The sequence below is a fragment of the Mchenga conophoros genome, linkage group LG4, assembly GCF_057382185.1.
Source record: "Mchenga conophoros isolate Kocher_MC1m ecotype Shallow Benthic linkage group LG4, M_conophoros_male_GT1.1, whole genome shotgun sequence".
Classification (NCBI taxonomy): domain Eukaryota; kingdom Metazoa; phylum Chordata; class Actinopteri; order Cichliformes; family Cichlidae; genus Mchenga; species Mchenga conophoros.
Genome location: NC_140529.1, coordinates 5,649,960 through 5,673,266, shown reverse-complemented (window position 1 = coordinate 5,673,266; position 23,307 = coordinate 5,649,960). Strand labels below are relative to the sequence as shown.

At 41.8% G+C, this 23,307-nt stretch overlaps 2 protein-coding genes across 9 annotated transcripts in view; one reads left to right on the top strand and one right to left on the bottom strand.

Annotated features, from left to right (window-relative positions):
- caskin1 (CASK interacting protein 1) overlaps window positions 1-3,364 on the bottom strand; it is a 120,255-nt gene extending 116,891 nt beyond the window's left edge. For all 6 annotated transcript variants that reach the window (XM_085270065.1, XM_085270066.1, XM_085270068.1 and 3 more), the window contains exon 1: window positions 2,620-3,364. In XM_085270065.1, coding sequence (XP_085126191.1) covers window positions 2,620-2,713 — 94 coding nt within the window. In that variant the 5' untranslated portion in view covers window positions 2,714-3,364. The remainder of the gene's footprint in view (window positions 1-2,619) is intronic.
- A 4,826-nt stretch (window positions 3,365-8,190) lies between these two features.
- On the top strand, window positions 8,191-23,307 carry prpsap2 (phosphoribosyl pyrophosphate synthetase-associated protein 2). Of its 3 annotated transcripts, XM_085270063.1 has the most exons (11): window positions 8,191-8,303; window positions 10,774-10,934; window positions 12,023-12,075; window positions 17,219-17,285; window positions 17,374-17,546; window positions 17,679-17,794; window positions 18,606-18,661; window positions 18,853-19,001; window positions 19,098-19,168; window positions 21,740-21,886; window positions 21,954-23,307. In XM_085270063.1, the coding sequence occupies exons 2-11, from the start codon at window positions 10,852-10,854 to the stop codon at window positions 22,110-22,112; spliced, it is 1,074 nt and encodes a 357-aa protein (XP_085126189.1). In that variant the 5' UTR covers window positions 8,191-8,303; window positions 10,774-10,851; the 3' UTR covers window positions 22,113-23,307. The 3 variants fall into 3 exon arrangements, with proteins under 3 accessions (XP_085126189.1, XP_085126188.1, XP_085126190.1); XM_085270062.1 differs by having other exon boundaries at window positions 18,853-19,168; XM_085270064.1 differs by lacking the exons at window positions 8,191-8,303; window positions 10,774-10,934; window positions 12,023-12,075 and adding an exon at window positions 12,960-13,650.

Genomic DNA, 23,307 nt, shown 5'->3' with positions numbered 1-23,307 from the left:
AGTGGCCGAGAACACTGTAGTCATGGAAAGATAAAAAGGAATGGACATGATTATGAACAGCACTGGCTAAAAATGATGCTCAATTGGCAGTAAGTGGCCCAAAGTGTGCCAAGACAATATCCCCCACACTAAGAAACCATCAACAGCGTTAAAGGTTCTCATCCTTTACGCTGTTCATGTTAAAGTATCGATATTGCAGCAGAAATCAAGACTCATGAGATCTTTTTATGCCCAGTTTTGTCCAGCTGCAGCTGTAGTTACCAGTTTTTAGCTGAGTCAATTGGTTCCAATGTGGGCTCCTGTTTCAAAGCTTTAACATGTTGTGCATTCAGAAACGCATCTGGTCATGCTTCTCTAAGCTATGTCACCGAATGAGACCTTTCCCCCCAGAGAACCACTTCTCACTTAAACCTATCTTCTTTCTCCATCCCTTTTTCTGTGTGCATAAAATCCCAACAGCTCACGAGTTTCTAAAAAGGTTAAATCAGCTCATCTGACACCGAGAGCTACGACACGTTCAAACTCCCCTAAATCGACTTTTCTTCCCCTTTTCGTGCTTTGAACTTCAGCAGGTCCTCTTGACCCACAAACAGAAGACAAAAAGACAGACAAGAGCTTTCAGGTCTGAAAATGAAGGATAAGCATCTTAAACCTGCAATCTTTTTCATGCCCAGTAGGGTCAACTGAACTGGTTCCCAGAAGAAATCCAGTTGTATTGAACTCAAGGTAAAAATGGTCCTGCTTCTTATTTGATTTTAATCCCAGTAAACACCCTCCTGACGAGCTTCTGTTTTCAGTTGCTAGAATAACTAACAATATAATGCTCTTCTTGTAGTTTATGGTCTCATACAGAGTGAAATAGACGACTGAATTGGGTATGGGAAGTTACAACCTTATGAATTCAATGCAGTTTATATTTATATAGAGCTACATCACAACAACAGTCCCCTCAAACCACTCTGTATTGTAAGGTACAATATTACAGAGAAAACCCCAACAATCAGACGATCCCCTAAAAGCAAGCATGTGGTGACAGTGGGAAGGAAAAACTCCCCTTTAACAGGAAGAAAGTGCATCAGTGCATCATGGGAAGCACCCAGTAGCCTAGGCCTATTGCAGCATAACTAAGGGAGGATTCAGGGTCACCTTGTCCAGCCCTAACTATATGCTTTAGCAAAAATCAGAGTTTTAAGCCTAATCTTAAAAATAGAGAGGGTGTTTGACTCCCGAGTCAAACCTGGAAGCTGGTTCCACGGAAGAGGGGCCTGAAAGCTGAAGGCTCTGCCTCCCATTCTACTTTTAAATACTCTAGGAACAACAAGTAGGCCTGCAGAGCGAGAGCCAAGTGCTCTAATAGGGGGATATGGTACTATGAGGTATTTAAGATAAGATGGGGCCTGATTAATCAAGACCGTGCATGTGAGGATGTGGATTTTAAATATTACAAATGCATTTCCTTTCTGTCATGTAATTGGCCGATTAGATATTATTTTAAGACGTAGTTCCAACTAATCTAGTGGCCGTAAGCACAATATTTAGGAGTGGATGTGCAGCGTCTTCAAGAAGAGAATATTCAGCCGCTATGTTAGCCAACACCAGTCATTTTAAATACACAGAGGTCAAGAAGTACAATAAAGCTCTAGTGTTACTCAGTACACAAACAGACTGACAAGTGAATTTATAAAGTCATCACTTGCAATAGGGGCTCAAACGTGGACCATTATTTGTCATTAGCATGGCCTCTTCTTATTCAAATGAGGCCCACCTGCTGTTTCCAGTGTAAGCACCAGTTCAGATGCTGCTGCGTACCTGCCCAAGCAGAACAATTATAGTAATTGGATAATAGGCTTGGTGTCAACTAGCTTTTATAAAAATAATTACAAGAGTTAAAGCTGAATTACTTGTTATGCCTTTGTGCAAATTCTACCTCCTGCAGCTCGGCCTGTACGCTACCCCTCGCTGTCTGCTCACAACTGGACCAGCCAGTTATATATCAGTGGAAGTATCAGCAAGCCACCGCCAGCCTCTACAGAATGATCTATCTGCAGCTCTCTCTGGCTTCTCTCTGTATTGCCCACACATTAGAGTGGGCTGTGCAAGTGAAACATTGTTGGATGTTGTAGTGCTACACTGCCCGAAGGAGAAAAAAACCATTAGAGGAGCAGTCGTGAAGCGAGCCTCGCAGTATGCAGGATAGAAGAAGAACACTGGGAGTCGTGTCACACTGATTGTGATGTTGAAACCTTAACTATCACACGGCCACCAGTATCATGTCACTGGAGAGCCAGGGTCACACACAGATCCAAACACACACACACGCTGTGTTCCCTCCCTCTCTCTGTGCTGCAGTGTACAGAGACAGGGGTTTGAAGATGCGCTGCCACTCTCCAATCACACCACTAATCTTCTCGGATACACCCCGATGCATGCAAACCCCTGTCTCCCAGAAGACTCACACATGCAGCCTTCACACATCACCATCATCTCAGCGGTGAACAGCTCCTATGCGAGAGAAAGCTTTTGCCCATGGCTGAACACGGGCATCTATAGGGGAGGGTTTCAACAGAAATCCACAGCTGTGTTCTCATCTCTGCAGTGGGAGAGAACCGACTGTCTTACTTGCTTTCCCTGGCCGGGGCCTCTGCAGCAGCTTCTGCACGGTGAGCAGGTCCTCGGTCTTCACCGCCTGCAGCAGTTCCTGGTCCTTTCCCATCTTCCGCGCTCGGCCGCTCTATTCCAGCATCCTCCGATACAGAGGCGCCTCGCCACGCGGAGGGTACGTCTACACCCCGGCCACGAAAAGCCTCCTTCCTCCCACCCCCCCAGGTCCCTGGCTTGATGAGACCCCCCCTCCTCTCTCCCCTAGAGCTCCGGCATAGCACGGGTCCAGAGGGGCTGAAAGCGAGAGAGAGAGGGGGGGAGAGAAAGAGGGGAGGGGGGTGGGGATAGGCTGGGTGGGATGGAGGGATGCTCTCGGGTTCTCCCACGGCTACGTGCAGCGCTGCTGAATGGAGACGGGACCGGAGGCTAACGGGCCGCTCGAGATCCCAGCAGCCGCGCGGCGGCGTCGCGTGCGTCGTATTTTGGCGGAGCGGATGAGTGGTGGGGGTTCCAGGATTCGCCTCACCGGCTCCTCGGTCTCACCCCCGCTGCAGCTGCCCTCGATATTAAACGATTAACCGACGGTCACCGGGAGGAAGGAGTCAAACGGAGAAGCCTCGCAGGCTCAGACACACTGCGCGTAAATGGTTGTGCGTTTGAAGGCGGGTGCGCGCCTGTTCGTATCTGCCGAGGATGTGCCGCTCGTGTGCTTTACGTCGTAAACGCAGCCCAGCGGTGACGCGGCTGCAGCCACAGCTCCGCGTGCGCTCGCTATTTGGTAATGATTTTCTCCGAGTGGGGTGGGTGGGTGGGTAGGGGTGTGCAGAGGTAGTGAAGGGGGGCACGTGCACGTGCCCGCGCGCTCTACAGCTGGGCCAGCTCGCACTGCTAAATGGCTCGTGCTGAAAGTTGTGGGCGGACCAGGAGCGCGGTGCTCTCCCGCCTCCTCCTCGTCTCTCTCTCTGGCCCTGTTTCTGTGGCAGAGGCTGCAGAGATTTATTGAGGAAGACACAGAGAGAGTGGAGGTGTGCCACGCCTTTCTGCTTATTGGCGCGATGAAGTCTTATCAGACTACACACCTGCATTCTAGCCTAAGAGTTAGACTGAATTCAAAGCTGCACGACACAAACAATTTCAGATTTGTATTAAAACTTACCTTCTTTTTTACATAGATGTTTAAGGCCTCAAGGCAAGGCAAGTATCACTAATAAACTTGGCATTGGTATTGGATAAACACTACTAGGATCAGCACTTTGTTCATTTAACCCACTATACTGTGTTACATAAGACATTTTTTGAGGAAATTAAACCCCCACCCATATAGCTCCATATACCAATGGCATTCCATCAGGGCAAGCAAGGCAATCAGTGCTTACCTTGTCAAATCCAAAAATAGACATAGCTGTCATAAAGCTCCTAGCTGATTACTTTTCTGCCATCTTGTGACTGGAGTGAGTTATTGTTGCTGAAAGCTCCACTTGTTTTGTGCTCATAGGAAACTTAAGTTGTCTCCATTTTACCCGCACGTCCATTTCCCGTTACTTGAGCTGATCAAGCTGAGAAGCTAGACACTTCTTTCTGGTGGTTTGCACATTGTGAATAAGCAACTGCTCTTTCATGGTAAACTGATGGGAGACCAGCTTGTTGCTGCTGTCTCTACTTTCACTACTCTGAGACGACTTACAGTCTGCACTTTGTGTGTAAGCACAGCTAACATTAGCAGGCAAACAAGCTTCTGTGATTTATCATCATAATAAATAAGTTTCCTCTTGCTAACCGCTATGTGTGGTTTAGAGAAGATGGAGTGTGAAAAAGTTGTTGATAACTTGTTTAGTACGTTAGCAAGAAAAACTGTGATGATGATGGAATGATACATGGTCAGAGGGGATGGCAGCTCTGACCATGTATCACGACTAAAACAGGCAAGTTGAGCAGGTGCTCAGCAGCCCCTTCAGATTAGCATCTATGAGAATCTCTGAATGTTTGGCCATCGCTTCATTTTCACCTTTATCTTTTTTCCATTAATATTTTTAATCGTTGTGTAAATATCGATAGGTAACTAAGTCACACACTGCTCAAGTCTTTTAATTCAGATGTTTTTTTAATGTTAATAATATGTATAAATATACTTTTATAAAATCAAGATATAGGCGTGTGTTTGTGATCTTATGAACAACTATTTAAACTTAGAGGAAAATACATACACATGCTTTCAGCTATAATGCCAAGAGTAATATTAACCAAATGCTAAAATGCTAGAAATTTCTAATCAGCACCAAAACCACAAATGCAGCTGATGTTTGGCATTACTGCTCATTGGAGATCTCATCAAAGACAAAGCCCACAGTCCTTGTTCAGTGCAAAAATCTGGACAATAATCTGGTGCTACGTGGGGCTTCACTAGTCTGAGTTTGTCAAGTCACTTGAGTATCTTACATAATTTCTCTAAAAAAACACACAGTAAGAAGATATTGCTTAATTTAGTGAATTCAGTAGGCTGAGGCTAACCTTGGATGAACTTCCCGACATTTTTGTAGGAATGCCAACAAAAGGGGACCAACGTTTGGGACAAGTAGCAGACCAATAAATGACAAGGATAGCTAGAAGACATTCACACAAACCTACCTCTACTTTTAATAAAGAAAATAGTTTTTTAAATATCTCACAGGTGAAAGAATTTCAGAAAAGCCATCAAAGCAGTTATATTTTTACTACAAAGCCATAAGTGTCTCACATTGATGCTTTTTAAACAATGGCTCACATGTTAAAAGCAGGAGTAAGATTGTAAAGATCTGCTAACCGTTGTCATTATGAGCATTAGCTCAAATACTACAAATATGATTTTACTACCTCCAGCAAGTTAGTTTAGCTTAGCATAGCACAGGATCTTCCATCCATCCATCCATCCATCCATCCATCCATCCATCCATTCATTCATTCATTCATCCATCCATCCATTCATTCATCCATCCATCCATTCATTCATCCATCCATCCATTCATATTCTTCTGCTTATCCAAATCAGCATTGGGGGGCGGAGCCTGTCCGAGCTGTCAGGAGGCAGCTACACCCTGGATAGACGGCCAACACAGAGAGAAGACAACTTTTTATGCTCACATTCACGCCTACATGACTGTCTTGCTCTGAGGCTGACCGACCCAAAACTGTGCCACACCACTGAAGCTTGTTAATTTAATTAAAAATTACTTATTGATTAGAACTTATTGATTTCATTGGGGTGGCACGGGAATTCAGATTCTTTGATCAGAAGTAAATGTGGTGAACAAAAACACTGGGCACAATTTTTCAGCTCCTTCTTTCCTCATACAAATATATGAAATATGACATGAAATTCACCGTCCAAAGACATGCAGCTTGTGGGGATAGGTTAACTGGATAATCCAAATTGCCACTAGGTGTGAATGTGCGAGTGAATGTGAGTGTGAATGGTTGTCTGTCCCTGTGTGTTAGCCCTGCGACAGACTGGCGACCTGTCCAGGTTGTACCCCGCCTCTCGCCCTATGACAGCTGGGATAGGCTCCAGCGCCCCCCGTGACCCTGAAAAGGATAAGCGGAAGTGAATGGATGGATGGATGGACATGAAATAGGCTTTGCACTGAGCAGCCTAACTGCTTTGCAAAGTACAGAAATGGGTATTTACACCCTTTAAGTAGAAGTAGTACTTGTACTTTGAAATGTTTTAGCTTTGACATGCACTTCAATTATGCAGAATCAAGTGCATGAAGTTTAATGGATCATAACATTTGATTTATTAACATGTACATCAATTTGATATTATAGGTGGGAGTTATTTTGATTACTAATATGCTGCTGGGTAGTTTTGTCTTTAACAACATCTGTTAGCCGCACATATAGCCTTCAAACAATGGTGTTGTCATCCAAAGTACAGTGGTGCTGAAATGGGAAGCAGCAGAAACAGAGAAATACTTGAACAAATTAGAAGCACAGGGAAGCTGTAATTCAGTACTTGGCTAATTGTACTGTTACTTTCTATCCGAGGCTTCTCTATAAGATCAGGCCTGTTTGTGTTAAAACTTGTGTTGCCAAAAATCATTGTGATCTTTGGGATAATCACTCGTACACATGCAGCATGTGCTGCGGTCATGAAGACAATTAGAGAGCACACACACTGCAGAATTTGACCCTGACTTCCAACTGCAAAATCTAATGTTTTCTTTCCCTCTCCACCCTCCTCCACGTTTTTTATTTCACTTTTTTCTCCATTGTGTGTGTGTGTGTGTGTGTGTGTGTGTGTGTGTGTGTGTGTGTGTGTGTGTGTGTGTGTGGGCAGTGAGCAGTACTTGGATGCTGCTCTCTTCCTCCTCCACATAACCAGCGAGTTATGTAAGAACTCTAAAGTGTAGCCCGTATGGTACCGGTAGAGTATTTATAAATATGCCTCTGTCAATGCAAAAGAACCACACTACCCCAGAGGCGTGTTAATGCTAATACCTGCTGCATAGAAGCTTACTTAGAGAGTGCTTACCTGCAGCCCCTCCCCCTGTTTCTATTTGCATATCTCCTGTTATTGCTAAGTGCAGAGGCTTTCAGAAGTGGATTCAATATATGTACACTGGACACTCATGAGCCACTTGTCTCAGAGACAAGTGGCTCATGCCTTTCTTGTTATATCTTTGAGCACGTGTTGACACTTTTCACTTGACACTTTAGTGAAATTCACATTCACAACAAAGAATGAGAAAAAGGGAGAAAAACAAGAGTTTTTTTCCACTGAAATAAATATCTTCAAACTACATTTGATTTGTCTGTACTCATCTACCTGTCTGGGTCACATGAATAAGGGTTAAATTATAGGGGGAAAATGTAGTAATTCTAATTAGGCAGCAGGACTGTTTTACATCATGAAATCGTGTTTATTTAAAGCTTGAAAGTCACTTCATGTAGCATGTGCTGGAGCTGGGAGTGTTCGTGTGAAGCTTCCATAAAAACAGAGTGCCCTCAAGTGGCCGGTCCAAGAGCACACACCTTTATTGGGTAGTCTTTGAACCTCTGTTTCCCAGAGATCTGTGATGGATAAAAGCATTGGGGATTTTACACCTAGTTTTATGTAGAAAGTGGTTAATATATGAGTAAATATATAAGTATATGGTTGGCTTCGTTAGTAATTTTTACCTGTGTATAGTTATCATAAAGACCTAAAGAAAAGGGGCAAATCACATTATAAAATACTTGTGACCGAGCAGCCATTGCTATTGCTCAGTGTTTTGAAAATCATGTGTCACTACGACAGCAGTACAGGTTGAGTTCAACATCTTCAGGAAATTCTGAAAATTAGCCAACCTCAGTTGTAGGCAATTTGAAACAAGATTTAGCGAATAAACATGAAGGAGAAATACAACATATTAATAAACCTCGCTGAAAAATGTATTCCGTTTAGCATTTTACATGTAATTGCGACTAATGATAAAAAAAATCGCTTGTCTCCAATAACTCGTCTTGTCTACGTGTTTTAAATGTAATATTTTTCAGAGTACTTGAATGCAGCCTAAGGCCGACCCTTTAGAATTTTCTAGTCTTTGATTGGTTGAGTCATACGTCCGTCAAAACCGAACCTCACAGTCTGTTCGAGTCAGGGGAACAGGTTGGAAAGAGCCCGACGGAGGCTCGTACAATCAAATACTGTTGGTTGCAGGTTGTAACCGGATCTAACACACAAGCTGGTGAGGAGTCGTGTTAGTTTTGCTTCATTTATTGGATTAAAAAAAAAAAAGGTTGTGTTTTCTGCCTACCGTACAGACAGGCTTGCTTTCCGACGCGTGAAGAATCAACTCGCGCAGTCAGGAGCTTTGGCTTGCCATTATGTGTTGAGCTATCGCGTTAGTACTTATGGTAACACAGGCTAGCCTAAAGCTATATCATGATGTTACAGCTATACATTTTGGTGGTAGCTGGGGTTGAATGGGCTGTTATTCCTCTACTTTCTTGTGTATAATAGTCATGCAGACACAGTTTCACCACGCAGCTTGACTTCTTAACGTATTCATTCCAGAATAACAAATGGCATCATGCACTGTGAAATCCGACTAGCTTAGCAACACGAGGAAGCTAATGTCGTGACTGTACTGTTTATACCACCTATTACATGCTATAGAGGGACCTTATTAAACGTCGTGCACCTCTCAAAACAGTGTTTTGTATTTAAATAAATGGTTAATAGAGTGGTCGCATACATTTGGGTTTGTATTGACACTTCATTGTTTCCCAGTCTCTTTGCTTTCTCTATTGTTCTACAGTTGTAATATGCATGCACATGCAAACCTGTTTAATAAAAGCCTTTCCTGCTGCATATACTCCAAACTATAACCTTTTTTTGTTTCTAATGCATATGCAAGTCCTTTTATTCAGCAAGACAGACGTGTAAGGCACTGTGAAGAGAAGCATGAATTTTTAAGCTAAAAGTGGCATCTGAGTAGATGTGGATAGTGTTGTGTTTAAAAAAAAAAGATAAGGAGCCCCCCCATAATAAAAGCTTATTCCCTTTTTGTTTAATTCTTACCTTAAAAAGAAAATATATTTATCATATTTTAACATAAACAAAGACAAGCAAATAAAATGAACAACAAACCACCTGTCCCAGTCCCACACGTGGTAATCTGATACTCAAATTTAAATCAATTCAAAGTGCACACAAAAAACTGCATGGTTACCATTTACTGTCCTAAATGCTGCTGCAGCCACCACATTGGCCACATATTTCTCTTTCTCCTGGGCTGTTTGCCATTGTTTGTTTTATCCAGTGAGTGGGACACTGGGTCTTTTTCTGTTTTTTTTTCTTCCTTCTTTAATAATTGTGTTTTGGGGAACCAAAATTTTGAAATCATTAAATGTTACTTTGTTACATAATGTTAGTCTTCTAGACTTTGTACATTTAGATGTTTGGTATATTTTTATTGAAATGGTTTAACTTGGCGGGAGTTGCATATATTTGGATCATAGTTGTTATAAAACATGGATGCAACTTCTGTGATGTCAGCCATTGGTTTCTGAAGTCCTGTTCTTGAGATGCGTGTTGGTTGTAAAACAAAAACAAACAAAACCAAGCAGACTGTATGGATGAAAGCACTTGCTCATTGGCTAATGATTTGGAGCGGCCGTGGTTTGGGGGGTAGATCGTTGTCTACCAGTCGCTACCAAGTCTGGATGTCAAAATATCCTTGGGCAAGATAATGAACCCCCAGTTGCTTCCAGTGCAACTACTGGAGTGTGAGTATGTGTGCACATACGGCCGGCTGCAACCGGTTCAGATTGCCCCCCCCCTGCCTGCTTCTGCCAGAGGTTTCTTCCTGTTAAAAGGGAGTTTTTCCTTCCCACTGTCGCCAAAGTGCTTGCTCATAGGGGGTCATGTGAGTGTTGGGGTTTTTCTATAAATGTATTATTGTAGGGTCTACCTTACAATATAAAACGCCTTGAGGCGACTTGTTGTGATTTGGCGCTGTATAAATAAATTGAATTGAATTGCACATGTGAGACGGGCATAGAAAAAGGACCTTTGTGTGACTGGGTAAACGGGGCTTGCATTGCAAAGCTGTGGTATCTGCTTTCTGCAGGATCACATGATTCTTTGTGAGAGCCAATGGTGTTTTAACCAATATGCATTTTATTCATGATATTGTGGAAAAAAGGATTCTACCATGAATCCTACAGTGCTGTCGCTCAGTGGTGGAGGCTGCTGTTACCAGAAACTTGTTTAAATCCGTGAACATTAGTTTGCAGAGTGAGTGTCAGACTTCAGTAATTGTGAGAGTGGTGATTGCTGTGCATTGAAACTAAGCACTGTTCTCGATCATTTAAAAAGAGGGAAGTCTGGCAGTGACCACTAAACCATTTAGAAGAAAAATGGTTCCTGGACTTGACATCAGTAAAACGACAACGTTTTAGTTTTAAATCTAGGATTTATTCCATTATTTTTTCTGTCTATTTTTAATTTTCCTTGAGATTTCATAAAAAGTTTACATGTTAAGCTTGTAATCAATGTTACAAACTGAGGTGCTAAATGATGTCGCAGTCATTAAGTTTACAGGTGGCATTTTGACTGTACGTCTTTAAGGACTAAACCAAATCTGTTTCCTGTTTCCATTTTTTGGAGGACCTTTTTTTAAAGGAAGTAACCGCCCTCCTCTTTTGTTACAGGAAGGGCTCAGTGCAGCGTGGGTGCCCAGGGATCCACTGCCTGAGTGTGGGGAGAGCAGCGGCCGAGACCCCAGAGACATGAACCACACCAAGGGTGGCCTGGTCATCTTCACCGCCAACTCGCACCCCTCGAGCCGTGAGCTGGGCAAGAGGATTGCAGAGTAAGTTCTTAGACATGCACTCAGACACACAAAGCAAGACGGGTTATTTTAGAGTCAAAGCCCATACACGTCCTCCAGGAGAATCTCGGTCTCCTTTCTTTTGTCTCATATGGTAAAAAAGGGACATTTAAACTCACATGTGTCAAGAAGACATGTTTTGCTCTTGCTTCCTCAAAGCTAGCAAAATCACTCAACAACAGTAATGGTTAATAATGACAGTTTCCTGCAGCTTGGTGTCAGATTAAACATGCCCCTCTCACAGTGTGTGTTTAAACAGTGAAAATGATCAATGTCGATGCATAAGGTTTCTTTCTGTAACTCAGGTGTGTTCTTTATGAGGTTCATGTTCAGAGTCTTCTAGTCTACATAAATTGTATTACCCCAGAGTGCCAAAATAAATGATTATTAAGGATGACCTTATATTCCCAGTTCTGGAGATTCACCTGGAGCTTTAAATGCTTCTTCTGTTTAACATGTGTGTTTATTGATAGCATGAGCCTACATACGCAGTCCTTATGTGCTGTCTTTTCTGTTTTTAGCCACCTTCCCAAAACAACAGGATGATTGTCCTGCCCACCTTCCCTGTCACCAGCTCATCAAATACGCTTAACTCCCATCATTGCATAAACCTTTAAAAAAGGAACCGTTTTCTAATTAAAAGGGAGATAAAAGACTCAAAAGACAGCTGTCTGCAGAGCTAAACTAATAATGGGTAAAGGGTGTGTAGCCTCATTTTAACAGAACGTGTGTGGTTGCTTTGTTAGTGTTTCATCATGTTCTGTGTAAACCGAAAATTCCTACAGTCCAAACGTACTTTAAATGCACAGAGTCCAAACCTGGACTGCACAAGGACATCTGAGTCTGCATGTGTTTATAGAACAAACAGTGTTTGGCTGCTTTAGTGGACACTAAATACCTCACTGTGCACCAGGATGTAAACACTGCTTCTTATTGCATTTCCAAATGAATAGTACATTTTTTAAATGTTATACATATATTTGGTTGTGGGTTGTTTTTTTAAAAATTCATTTTTTTGTTTCAACTTTAAACAAACTTATTTACTGTTGTTTTGTCATTTTCTTTCTCAGGCGTTTAGGGGTGGAGCTTGGCAAGGTGCAGGTGTACCAGGAAGCTAACAGAGGTAAGCTCATATAATAATACATGCTACAAGATTCTTTAAAAACAATCATTTAGTGTCTTCCTAGTTTAAAGCTGTAGCAGCTAGAAAATGCTTAAATGAAAAGATTCTATTTGGAAATAGCTCTGCGAGTAATGAATGCTGAGAATGAGGAAAACCTCTATAAAGGCAGAGTACAGGAGTTATAGAAGAGTTGGACACGCATCATCTGCATAAAAAAGAATATTATATGTAGCTCACTGCTTTGTCGATTAACAAAAATTATATCTGCAACTGTTTTGGAACAAAATTAATTCTCTGGGCTTTTGACAATTAGATGACCAGGTAAAAATGGGCGGTGGACATTGATGTGATGGACAACAACAACCTAAATGAAAATACATGGCAGAGTAATAAGTGCTGGGGAATGCTGTTAGCTGCGGCTGTAATTCCAAATACATGAAGCTTACAGCCTTCTGGTGCCGTCTCGGCTCTATCACACAAACCTCATCCGAACTAAAGCGGACGAGATCGTGTAAATTGCAAACTGAAAAATGATTTCTAGTTTTACTGTGTTTGTCATCAGGTTACCTTAACTTCAAAGTTAAAGCTTCATGTTCTTTGAATTCTTTCAAGTCTGTTGTAAAGTGTATGATATGTAGTGTCGTGACATTTTTTATTAGTATTATTCAATCCTTCTCACCCACCAACAGTTAGTACTGCCATCCTATATTTAATATCTCAAACGTTTAGAAACAAAGTCTTTGATTTTTGTACAAAAACTTCCTTTAATCAGCTGCAAGTCACACGATTTAGGTTTCTTGAAAAAAAATGTTCCCCTTAAAAAGTGACAAATTTTTATGGAACATACTATATAAGTGTTTCTGCTTGTATTTGTGGAGTTTTCTCCTTGTACATTTAATAAAATGCTTCAAAAGTGTAGGTTTAAATTTATCGTTGAGCTTGTGAGAGCGTTTAAAGCAGAAACTGAAACACTTCTTGTTCCCCTTTCATGACAGCAGTGCTAGACACAAGGTCACCGTTTCAACTGAGTCTGTTCCTGTTGCAAATAAATTTCCTCTTAGAAGATCACAACCGTCCACTGGGCTTGTACTGGGCTTGTACTGGGCCATGACTGTGCTGACTTTTAAAAGTTTCTAAGCAGTAGAACACGAAGCATTTCGCATTATTCACCACTGGAACAGTTTCTCTCATTACTGGTGTTTGGGAATGGGTTTGACAGGGTTCGTACGGGTGCTTGAAATCCTTGAAAATGCATAATTGAATTTTCAAGGATTTGAAAAGTGCTTGAATTTCAGATGTGGTGCTTAAAAGTGCTTGAAAGTGTAGCTGTATTTCATTCACCACAAATAACTATCTGATTGAATAGTTTTCTTATCAGATATAAAAATAAAATGAATCACAAAATGTAAAAGAAAAATTTCCCTGCCTGGCTGCCTTACGTCTGTTTCAACGTGTGACCCCGCCCCTCCCTCGGACAGTCGGGGATGAGTGCGCTAACATACCTGTAGGCTGCTGTTTTAATGAGTGTTTGATGGAAAACAACAATGGCGGAGTTTGCGCTCTCCAGCATGATAGGTGAGTCCTAGTAAATAATTTTCCAGTACGTGTACGTTACACATGCTATTTTTTAAAATTATGATTATTATTATTTTGCTATCAAACTCGCTGGAGAAATGATTGAAACGCACTGAGTGTGATGCAGTATGGCAGCGCTGTTATGGAATATGCTGTGAACTTAGCTAACGTTACTTAACATTAGCCCGATGCATAACTAGCTAACTTAGGCTTTCTGATTAACCCTCTGGGGTTGACGGAGCCAAAGTCTCCATTTCAACTTGGGTCAACGTGCGGACTTCAAACTACATACCAGTGTTTAAACTGTGTTGATAGGCCACGTAAAACCGGTGTTTGTTTGTTTTTTTCTGAATAAAACAGCTGTTTACTCCGGAAGAAACGATAAAAACAGCGTTTTCTAAGGAGAGCGCTAGCAAACACGCTTTGCTTCTGAGTGAAAAAAGAAAAGGAAAAAACACTCCTTCCCTATTGGTGGAAAAATGTACCATGTCGACCAATCAAAAAATGATATGGCAACATGTGGCATCTGGTTGTTTGGGAGGAGACGGAAGCTTTAGGAGTGAGAGAGAGCGAGAGTTTTGATACTGAGAGGTTTGTGACGTTTGCCGTGTTTGGAGTCTCAGGTTAGTGTGTTGTCTTGTGTAGTTAGTGTGTAGTCGTTGTTTTGTTTTGTGTGTCAGTTCTACTAGTGAACAGTTGCTGCCTTAAAGCCACCAAAGGCAGACTGCAGTGTAAACGCTGAGTGACACAGCTGCTGTCAGACCTGCAGGTTTATCCCTGAGCTGTTCTCATGTGTTATAGTGACACAAACTATTTTTTGGAGTTGCATAAATAATTTCTGTGCCTTCTTATTTGATGCAGAACACTTGATTGTTCTATATAACCACATAACTTTGTTGTTTGCAAAACTTGTGCATATTTTTTAAAAATGTAAAATTTCTATTTTCATTTCAAGTTATGAAAATGATTCGTTAAACATGTTTGTGGTTTTTACAGTCAAAAATATCACTTTCTACTCGTATTTTACATTTTGTCTGAATTTAGATAAATTGTGCTGACACATTATGTCAAAATGAGAAAATAACAGATTGGCAAGATAAACAGTTTTTAAAGGTGAAATATAGAGGCCAAATCAAAAGTAGTCAAAAACAGCCAGTTAAACCCTGGACACCAGCTTTTTGGGGTATTTGAAATAATGGTAATATGAGTGATCCATGTGGTTTTATTGGGAATTAACTTAAAAAACAAACAAATATCTGTCTCCTATTTCTTGTCACACAGGAAAGAAGCATCAATATCTGATGAGAAGACTTATTTATTTCTTTTTTGTTTTCCAACAGGAGAATCTAACAAGTTGATTTGTTCACATCTTAATTTTTAAGTGAAATGTGCATTTTGAGTTTATACACGATAAGGCGACCGTTTCCTTTTGCAGTATATTTGTGTTGTACGTTTTTCTATGTCTTAACAAAAGGGGAACAAAGGTGTTTAAGTTCACCTGGGATGATTTGTTTTAATGTTCACATGGTCTTACTGAGGTGATGCGAATTGAAGCATGCATTCTTTTTTTTTTTTGGCGGGAGGGAGGGGGCTGGAAAAGCTTGAAAATGGACCTTGAAAGTGCTTAAAAAGTGCTTGAATTTGACCCTGAAAAGGCACTTGGTACTAACCAATAATACTAACCAATAAAGAAAGTGGCCCTGTGTCAAGTTGTTAGCCCAGCAAGAAAAGCTGAAGCTGTCACTCAAGTTATTCCCCCAGCTGCAACCTTTATGTCATTTATCCTTTTTATTTTTATAACAAACAAACTAATTACAAAACTTACAACATACAGCAGCCAGGTCAGCACATATCATACCAAAATAATAATATAAAAGAAATGCTTCATGTTTTTACATATGTCCTCAGAGGGAACAAAACCGTGACAAACAAAAAAAAGTGTTTCTCAGAATCTGCGTTCCTTCGTGGCGCCAGATCGTCCCTGCAAGAGAGTTTTCGGTATCGTCAGTTAGCCTGGCCAGCAGCATGTTCATATGAATCGCAGTCAGCCTTGTACCTGGATCGCTGTACTCTGGTGTTTGGAAATATTAGGCATTACTGTTGGTCCCCCAGTAGGCATATTCCTGGTGACACTGTTGTAACGTTGTAATCTTATTTTCCAAAATGGGAAAATGCATTTAGAGTCCCAGATTGTATAACGCTTTCTGGTTCTGCTTGACATTTCCAGCATATGTTATTGGTAAGTAGAAACCTAGATGCAAGAAAGTAAAATCTGTGTACCATCTTATTTTCCTCTAGTTCTAACCATGATTTCTGTACATAAATCACCTGTATTGTGTTTTCCCTTTGTAAGCCATTGTTTCCAGTAAACAGTTTTCCCAACACAGACAGAAGGGTTGAACCATAATGAGGAATACGGCTGTTTAAAACGTGACACCATGTGCACCTCCCTCCATAAATGCATGGCGTTGAATTTATGGAGGGAGATATATTGCATATCTGAGGGCTGTGCTGCTACTGTACAACATGCTGTGTAGTGACGCAGCTAAACCCCTTTACAAGCTTTTTTTTAGTCCAGCATTAGGATACAATTGCAAATAACAATCTGTAGCTACTTTACTATGTTAGTTTCTTCTAATAATACTACTAATAATAAATAACTGCATCATGGGCATATTAAAAATGCAAATTCCATAACCTTAAATTTCCATATTTACTCAACTTACACTAATATATGGATCTAATGTTGAAACACGTTGCATTTTATTACCTCTTTTGTGACACATGATGGAGACCTGATTGTGTCCTTGAGACCTGTGTGTTTAAATGAAAGCACGAAGTACAAACATTAAGATGGACTGCTACACATTAAAATGACACATTATACGTAACAAATTAAGAAAACATGAGTAGTTGCAGACAGACTTGAAATATTGTAGCTTGTTCCATTTATACACAGCAAAGTATTTAATCCAGTTTTTCTCAGTTCAGCTGACAGTGTGGTAACAGTAACGGAGATTTAACGGTGTAATGGTTTAACATGTCCGGAGGGGTTGTGTTTCTTTCTCAGTGTGTAGTAGGGATATGTGTGACTCAGGAGTTGTTGCTGCTCTGGCTCATCAGCTCCTACAATGTTAACAAGCAAAGCTTTGACATAAATGAGCAGTTGTATGCGATTGTAGCAATGCTCAACCACGCTCTTCGTGGTCGGTGTAACATTTCTATGACCAGCCTTTGTGTTCTCGTTAGAATGTTTTTCTTACTTTTAGATTAGTCCACTACTCTTATTTTTCCTTCTCCTTAAAATGACCGATCGGTTGGTCATCAGCAGCAGACCTGGTCTGTATATAAAACGTGGGCGTAGCTCTCAGGTGTGGAAAGTATTTTGTTTTCTCATCTGTTTTTCCTGGGAAGCACATTTTTGGAATGCTAGTGTCTACGATTTAGGACAGTGAGGGTGGAGGTGGCTTTGTAGGGGGCGTGTACCGGTGAGGCTCAGTGCATGTTTGTGTGCGCGCACATTCTCTCTCTGCTCTTTCCTTCTCACATCCGCTTTTTGTTTCCATAGAAACGCGGGTACAGATCCAAGAGTCGGTGCGAGGCAAAGATGTCTTTGTCATCCAAACGATGTCAAAGTAAGAGAGAAGACAAATATTTATTTGGACGTTTCCCCAGAAACGTGTCCCTCACGTGTAATCGTCTGCTTGTCTCTCTGCACTTCAGGGACGTGAACACCACCATAATGGAGATGCTGATCATGGTGTACGCATGCAGGACGTCCTGCGCCAAAAGCATCACGGGCGTTCTCCCCTACTTCCCCTACAGCAAGCAGTGTAAGATGAGGAAGAGGGGCTCCATCGTGTCCAAGCTTGTTGCGTCAATGATGTGTAAAGCTGGTGAGTCTGTCCCTTTAAAGCACTCAAGAAGAAGACAGGACAATATTCAATGTCACATATCGTAGTATTTCAAATACATGATCTGTACAAACCACAGACATGTTACAAGCTGACATGACCATGTTTGTGTAGGCCTCACCCACCTCATCACCATGGACCTCCATCAGAAAGAGATCCAAGGCTTCTTCAACATCCCAGTGGACAATTTGAGAGCCTCCCCGTTTCTGCTGCAATATATCCAGGAAGAGGTCATTTCTAAAAACAGATGTGACACACACGCCTCATTTCTATCACTTTTATTGTTTCTAGTCTTAACTTTAACAAATTTGATGCTTTTTTGATACTTTTCTACATTAGTTCATCTCTTGTGTGTCATTTTAGCTCCTCTCCCTTTAAGCTTACTTCTGATTGGCTGACTCGGGTGGGAGCAGGTGGGAGGGGCTTCTGTGCCCGAGATGGCCACGTTTTCCTTACTAATTTCATTCGTAAACAAAAGCCAGTCTGAAGGGATTAGCTGTATTTTCCTGACATCGTTCTTTGACACTTGCACCACATCTAGCATGAGCATCCACCCAGTTACAGTGTTCATATTAGCAAGGCTGTTTTGCTGACGTTAGGGGCTCTCTGCCTGCTATTACATACAAAATCAGTTTAGTAAATGGGAACAAGGTCCAAAGCTACCTGGTCCAGTGTAATATTGCAGAGCACCATCACACCTGAAACACCATCACTTCTGCTGGAAGTAGCACATGGACAAAGGTCACCTTATACAACAAAGAAACTTGTTTTGAACTTTCTTTAAACAGACCAGTTTGTCCATTTTTATACTGGGATATTATTTAGGATGTAATTTAAATTTAGGAGTCTGTAACCTGCAGTACACACCTGCTAAACTATCTATCCAGGCATGCCTGCTGACACCTGGATATGAACATATATTAAACACGTAGAGAAACAAAGAAGCTTGATATTCTTGCTTGCTGAGTTCTGATTGGATAAGCTATTGTGTGCTTAACCGTATGTAACTCTGACCTCAGTTTTGTGTCTCCTCCCCCTCAGATCCCCGACTACCGAAACGCTGTGATTGTTGCCAAGTCGCCAGCTTCTGCCAAAAGGTAGGCTCATCTCCTCTCGTCTGTACGAAGTCGCCTTTATCTGTGTTACCATTGCTGATGAGGCCAGCTTGTTGCTCACTTCCTTTTTGTAGTGCTTTTATTTTTGTCACAGTGTGACATGAGTTCAGGCTGGTGTCTGTGTGTCTTGTATTGGAGTAAGTTGTGAAGCGCTGCTGACTTGGTGTGCGCAGGGCTCAGTCGTTCGCCGAGCGGCTGCGTCTGGGTATCGCAGTGATCCACGGAGAAGCTCAGGACGCCGAATCAGACCAAGTAGACGGCCGACATTCCCCACCCACCGTCAAGACCACCGGAGCCATTCACCCCAGCATGGAGATACCATGTAATGCACGCACACTTGCAAAGAACTCGTCACACGCAGGACTTTGTGCACCCCGTATGAATCACAGCAGGACTCACTGTCTGTGTTCCCTTCCAGTGTTGATCCCTAAAGAGAAGCCCCCCATCACTGTGGTGGGAGACGTCGGAGGACGCATCGCCATCATAGTGGTGAGAGATGACGCACAGTTTCTGAATTTTGGGATGTCAATGTAGACAATATGTCAAATCGACCCACTTGAAAATGCGTGTGAGTGAAAGTGGCTGCAGGAAACTGAGGCAGCACTTTGAGAAGTCGGTCAGCGGTACCTGCAGCCATAATGAGTTCACAGTAACAGTGAGAGTTAGTAGTTTGCTGAGAGGATGTAGCTGTGAGCTTCCTGACAACTTCCTGACTCGTGGTGGCTGCTCCCTCCAATTAATCAACAGTCTAACAAAAAAGCCCCAAACGAACATGATCAGCATGAACTGCTGTGAGGAAAAGTCCTTTAATTACTTCAAAATGAAATCCACCCTTTCACTCGCTGAATCCTTTTTGAGGTGAACCAGCATTAGATGTAAGCACAGCGTTACCATTAGCAGTCATCTCGTTTTCACAAAGACTGAGAGGAAACTGTGAGAAAGCGAGTCTAGCCAATCAGGAGTCGTCTCTGTGGTGCAGTAGTTAGTATGAAAGTGTGTCACTTATAGATTTATTAGTCATAAGTGATTAGAAAACACACTCAAACACACCTGAATGGTGACTTTGCCCTAAACTAAAGTTTAAAGCATGTTGATCTCTGTCACACATTACACAGCTTCATTAATCTGTGTCTGTTTACTCATACCAGTCCCAGCACTCGACAAATACCCTGATAACTCCTGCTATGAACACAGTTAGCCAAGTACAGTTACATTTTATATATATGTATATTTTAAACTGTCATGCATCAGTGCCTCAGCACACGATGCTGATCCTGTCCTTGTGTGACTGCTGGTTGGATCTCTCGGGGCAGAGGTGGGACAGCCTCCATGTTTCCCTCACAGAATATATTTCTATTAACCCTTTAGAGCCGGTCAGAGCAGCACGCTCCGTTTTGCATAACTATTTTTAAATCCCGGTAGCTCTGCAACCACGTGAGCTAGTGCGATAGTTTTATTTGCATATGAAACCGGAGGAGTTGTACTTACATCTGATCCCATCAGCTTGTCCTTGGTCACAGTTTCCTTCCACATAAAGCTTTGCAAAAGCTGCATAAAAAGCAGCAACAAAAACATAATATTCCAGAAACACGCTTCGCCGATCCGATCAGCTGTTTGTAACACTTCCTACGTCCATCAGCGCGAACTATCGCATGTCCGCCATGACCTGCCCGAAACCGGAAGTGACGTCATTTTGCGGAAATGTAGTTTTTTACCATCAGGGCCTCATGAGCCTATACTGGTGTTTTTAAAAGTTATCTTTGACTTTATGACTTCCTGTGTTGTTTCTGGGATGCTTCATATTGCACTGCTGGAAATAGTTTATTTTGATGCATATGCTGCTTTTTTGCAAATTTGCAGTATAATATTTATTTTCGTTTTTCCTGCAGTATATAAAAATTGGTGTATTTCAAAAATAAAACTATGAAGACACTCAAAATAAATTTCCTGTGGTGGGAAACTATTTTGTGCAACTTTTTTGTATTTACAGTTTTGAGGCATAAGCCTCTTAAATTTCTCTAACTAGAAATATATGTTAAAAAAATACAATTTTTATTTATTTTTTTTTGTAGTTTTTTGCAATTTATGTAATTACTATGCACTTAATGCATGCATATTATTAATATTTGGGCTATAATGGTTGTATTGATGTATAGCAACTTGAAATGCTCCTAAAAATGGCTCCACAGCATGTAAACATATAATATAAGCTCTGGCAGACTTGGTTCTGTGGTAGGTCTTAAAGGGTTAATGATTCTTGGAGTGCCAGCTCACTCACTCACAGGTCTTTCATACAAACATGAAGTTGAATTCAGTCACACTGGTAATCTGCAGAAATTGGCCTCTAAAGACTAGCAGGACAAAGAGGAGATAGCTGCACAGCTGTTACAGTAACATGTTTCCATAACGTAACATTAAATCTTGTGATTTTGCTCATTTTTGTCCTGTCGAACTGAACTGTCTGGGTGTGGGTCGACTCTTTCACTCAGTCAGAAAAGGAGGAATGTTGTTGAGTAATGTGGAAAATGATCCCGCTCCTCTGTGCCCTGAACGAGCAGTTTTGAAACCTTGGTATATATCAGTACAGACCGGGCTTGATGACCATTAGAACAGCTTCTGGGTGTTTTCCAAAGATTAGCCCCAGTAAGCTGCGTAGTCGCTAACTGACGCAAACTCAGACATTTTGTTCCATAAGCAGGTCTGAAGTATGAGGAACAAGCTTTACCTGCAGTAGGTGTCCCAGGTGGAAAACGCTCAGTGAGAATTAGATTCTTTTCTTTGTCATATTTCAGTAAACTGCAGTTCTGGATGGGTGTGAGTGTGCAAATCAGTTCTAAAACTGATCATTAATTGGAGCACTAGAAGATTTACTGAATGTAAGTTTCCGGAACAAATTACCGATGATGTTAACGTAAAAATAAAAGTTCAACATCCATATGGGAAGAACTGAGAGGAGGGTGAGCTAGGCAAAATTACTGCGCCGCATCAGGAACACCGAAAGGAGGTTGGGTGGGGCGGACTGTCCTCAGCACGTTTAAAACCATGCCCGTTTGTCCCCAGGATGACATCATCGATGATGTGGACAGCTTCGTGGCAGCAGCGGAGACGCTGAAGGAAAGAGGGGCCTACAAGATTTTTGTCATGGCGACACACGGCCTCCTCTCCTCAGACGCCCCCAGGTTCATAGAGGAGTCGGCAATCGATGAGGTGAGTCGTCGTTCTTAGGCTTCCGTCAGCATGGCCGCCGCCTCCTCACGTGTGTCATTGTCTCCAGGTGGTGGTGACCAACACGATTCCCCACGAACTCCAGAAGCTCCAGTGTCCAAAGATCAAGACGGTGGACATCAGCATGATCCTGTCAGAGGCCATCCGCCGCATCCACAACGGAGAGTCCATGTCCTACCTGTTCCGCAACATCGGAGTGGACGACTGAATAACCTGTCTCACTCTCTCACACACACACACACACACACACACACACACACACACACACACACACACTTTGCCTTCTCAGTCCTCTCCTGATACATAGATGAACGATGAGCGTAGTCAGCACCCTGAAGTGCTACCTCTATCATAACATACGAATATGAATGCTAACCTGTCCTTTGATTGCAGCTGAAGGATGTGGTGACTGAACACACACTCTCATGCATGCGTATCTAAGCACACCTAGTTTTGTTCATAGCTTTGACCAAACACACACACTCTCTGATTAGTGTCCCCAGTGGATATTAAGGGATTACTGCCGAGCTCTCCGGTGGCTGCGCTCCACACGCCTCAGTTCCTTTTGTCTTGTATCTTTCCCCCATAGAAATGATGTCGAGGTTAAATCAGCTCATGTTAGCACTCGTTTGTTAGCACTGAATGTGTCTGATGTTATTAGTAAAGGAGATTGTACTGATAATGTCGGTGCCTTCCACAGGACACAACACACAGGCCTTCGCTGCTCTTTTACACCTCGCCCTCGTTAGCAACTCTGGAATATACGCTTCACAGCTAATGACCACATGTTGTGCATGTTCAAATCCAAATGTGTGTTTGATTATTTCTGTGGTGTCTGAATGTGCAACTAACACGGCTCATTTCGACTGGTCCCAGCAGCCATACGTCTGAGTGGATGCCATAGTGTTTAGATGTTAATCTGGTGTCAAATCTACTAAACGCTAATGTTGACCTGCGTTTAACAGGAAGTCTTTGGATCTTGATAATTGGATGTTCCATTTAATGACAGTAAGTCATCCATGTAAATGTGCCATCATCTCAATACTTAGTGTTGAATATTTGTTCGTGTCACAAATAAACAGGGCTCTGGATGATTAAAACCTGACGCTCCAGTTCCAGATTTAAAGTGCAGTCAGTCTCTGGTTAGAAGTTTGAGGTTGTTCTTCATAAACTGGAAATCTTCCATTGTTAGATCCCTGTGAGGGAGACTGAAGAAGTTTGTTTCAACACATTGTCCAAGTTTAAATAAAACTTCAAACTGTGGCTAAAACAGGAAAAATGCATTTTTCTGACTAGCAAAACTTGACTGAAGCGGGTCTTTGTCACTTTATCAGATGCTCCCAAAATGTTTTGTATTTATTTTCTGGATTTAATATGAATAAAGATAACCTATGAAAGGAAAA

Coding starts and splice junctions, on each gene's coding strand:
- prpsap2 (XM_085270062.1), top strand. CDS start 10,852: ATGAACCACACCAAGGGTGGCCTGGTCATCTTCACCGCCAACTCGCAC. Junction 10,935..12,022: donor CTGGGCAAGAGGATTGCAGA/GTAAGTTCTTAG, acceptor TTTCTTTCTCAG/GCGTTTAGGGGTGGAGCTTG. Junction 17,795..18,605: donor TGCAATATATCCAGGAAGAG/GTCATTTCTAAA, acceptor CCTCCCCCTCAG/ATCCCCGACTACCGAAACGC.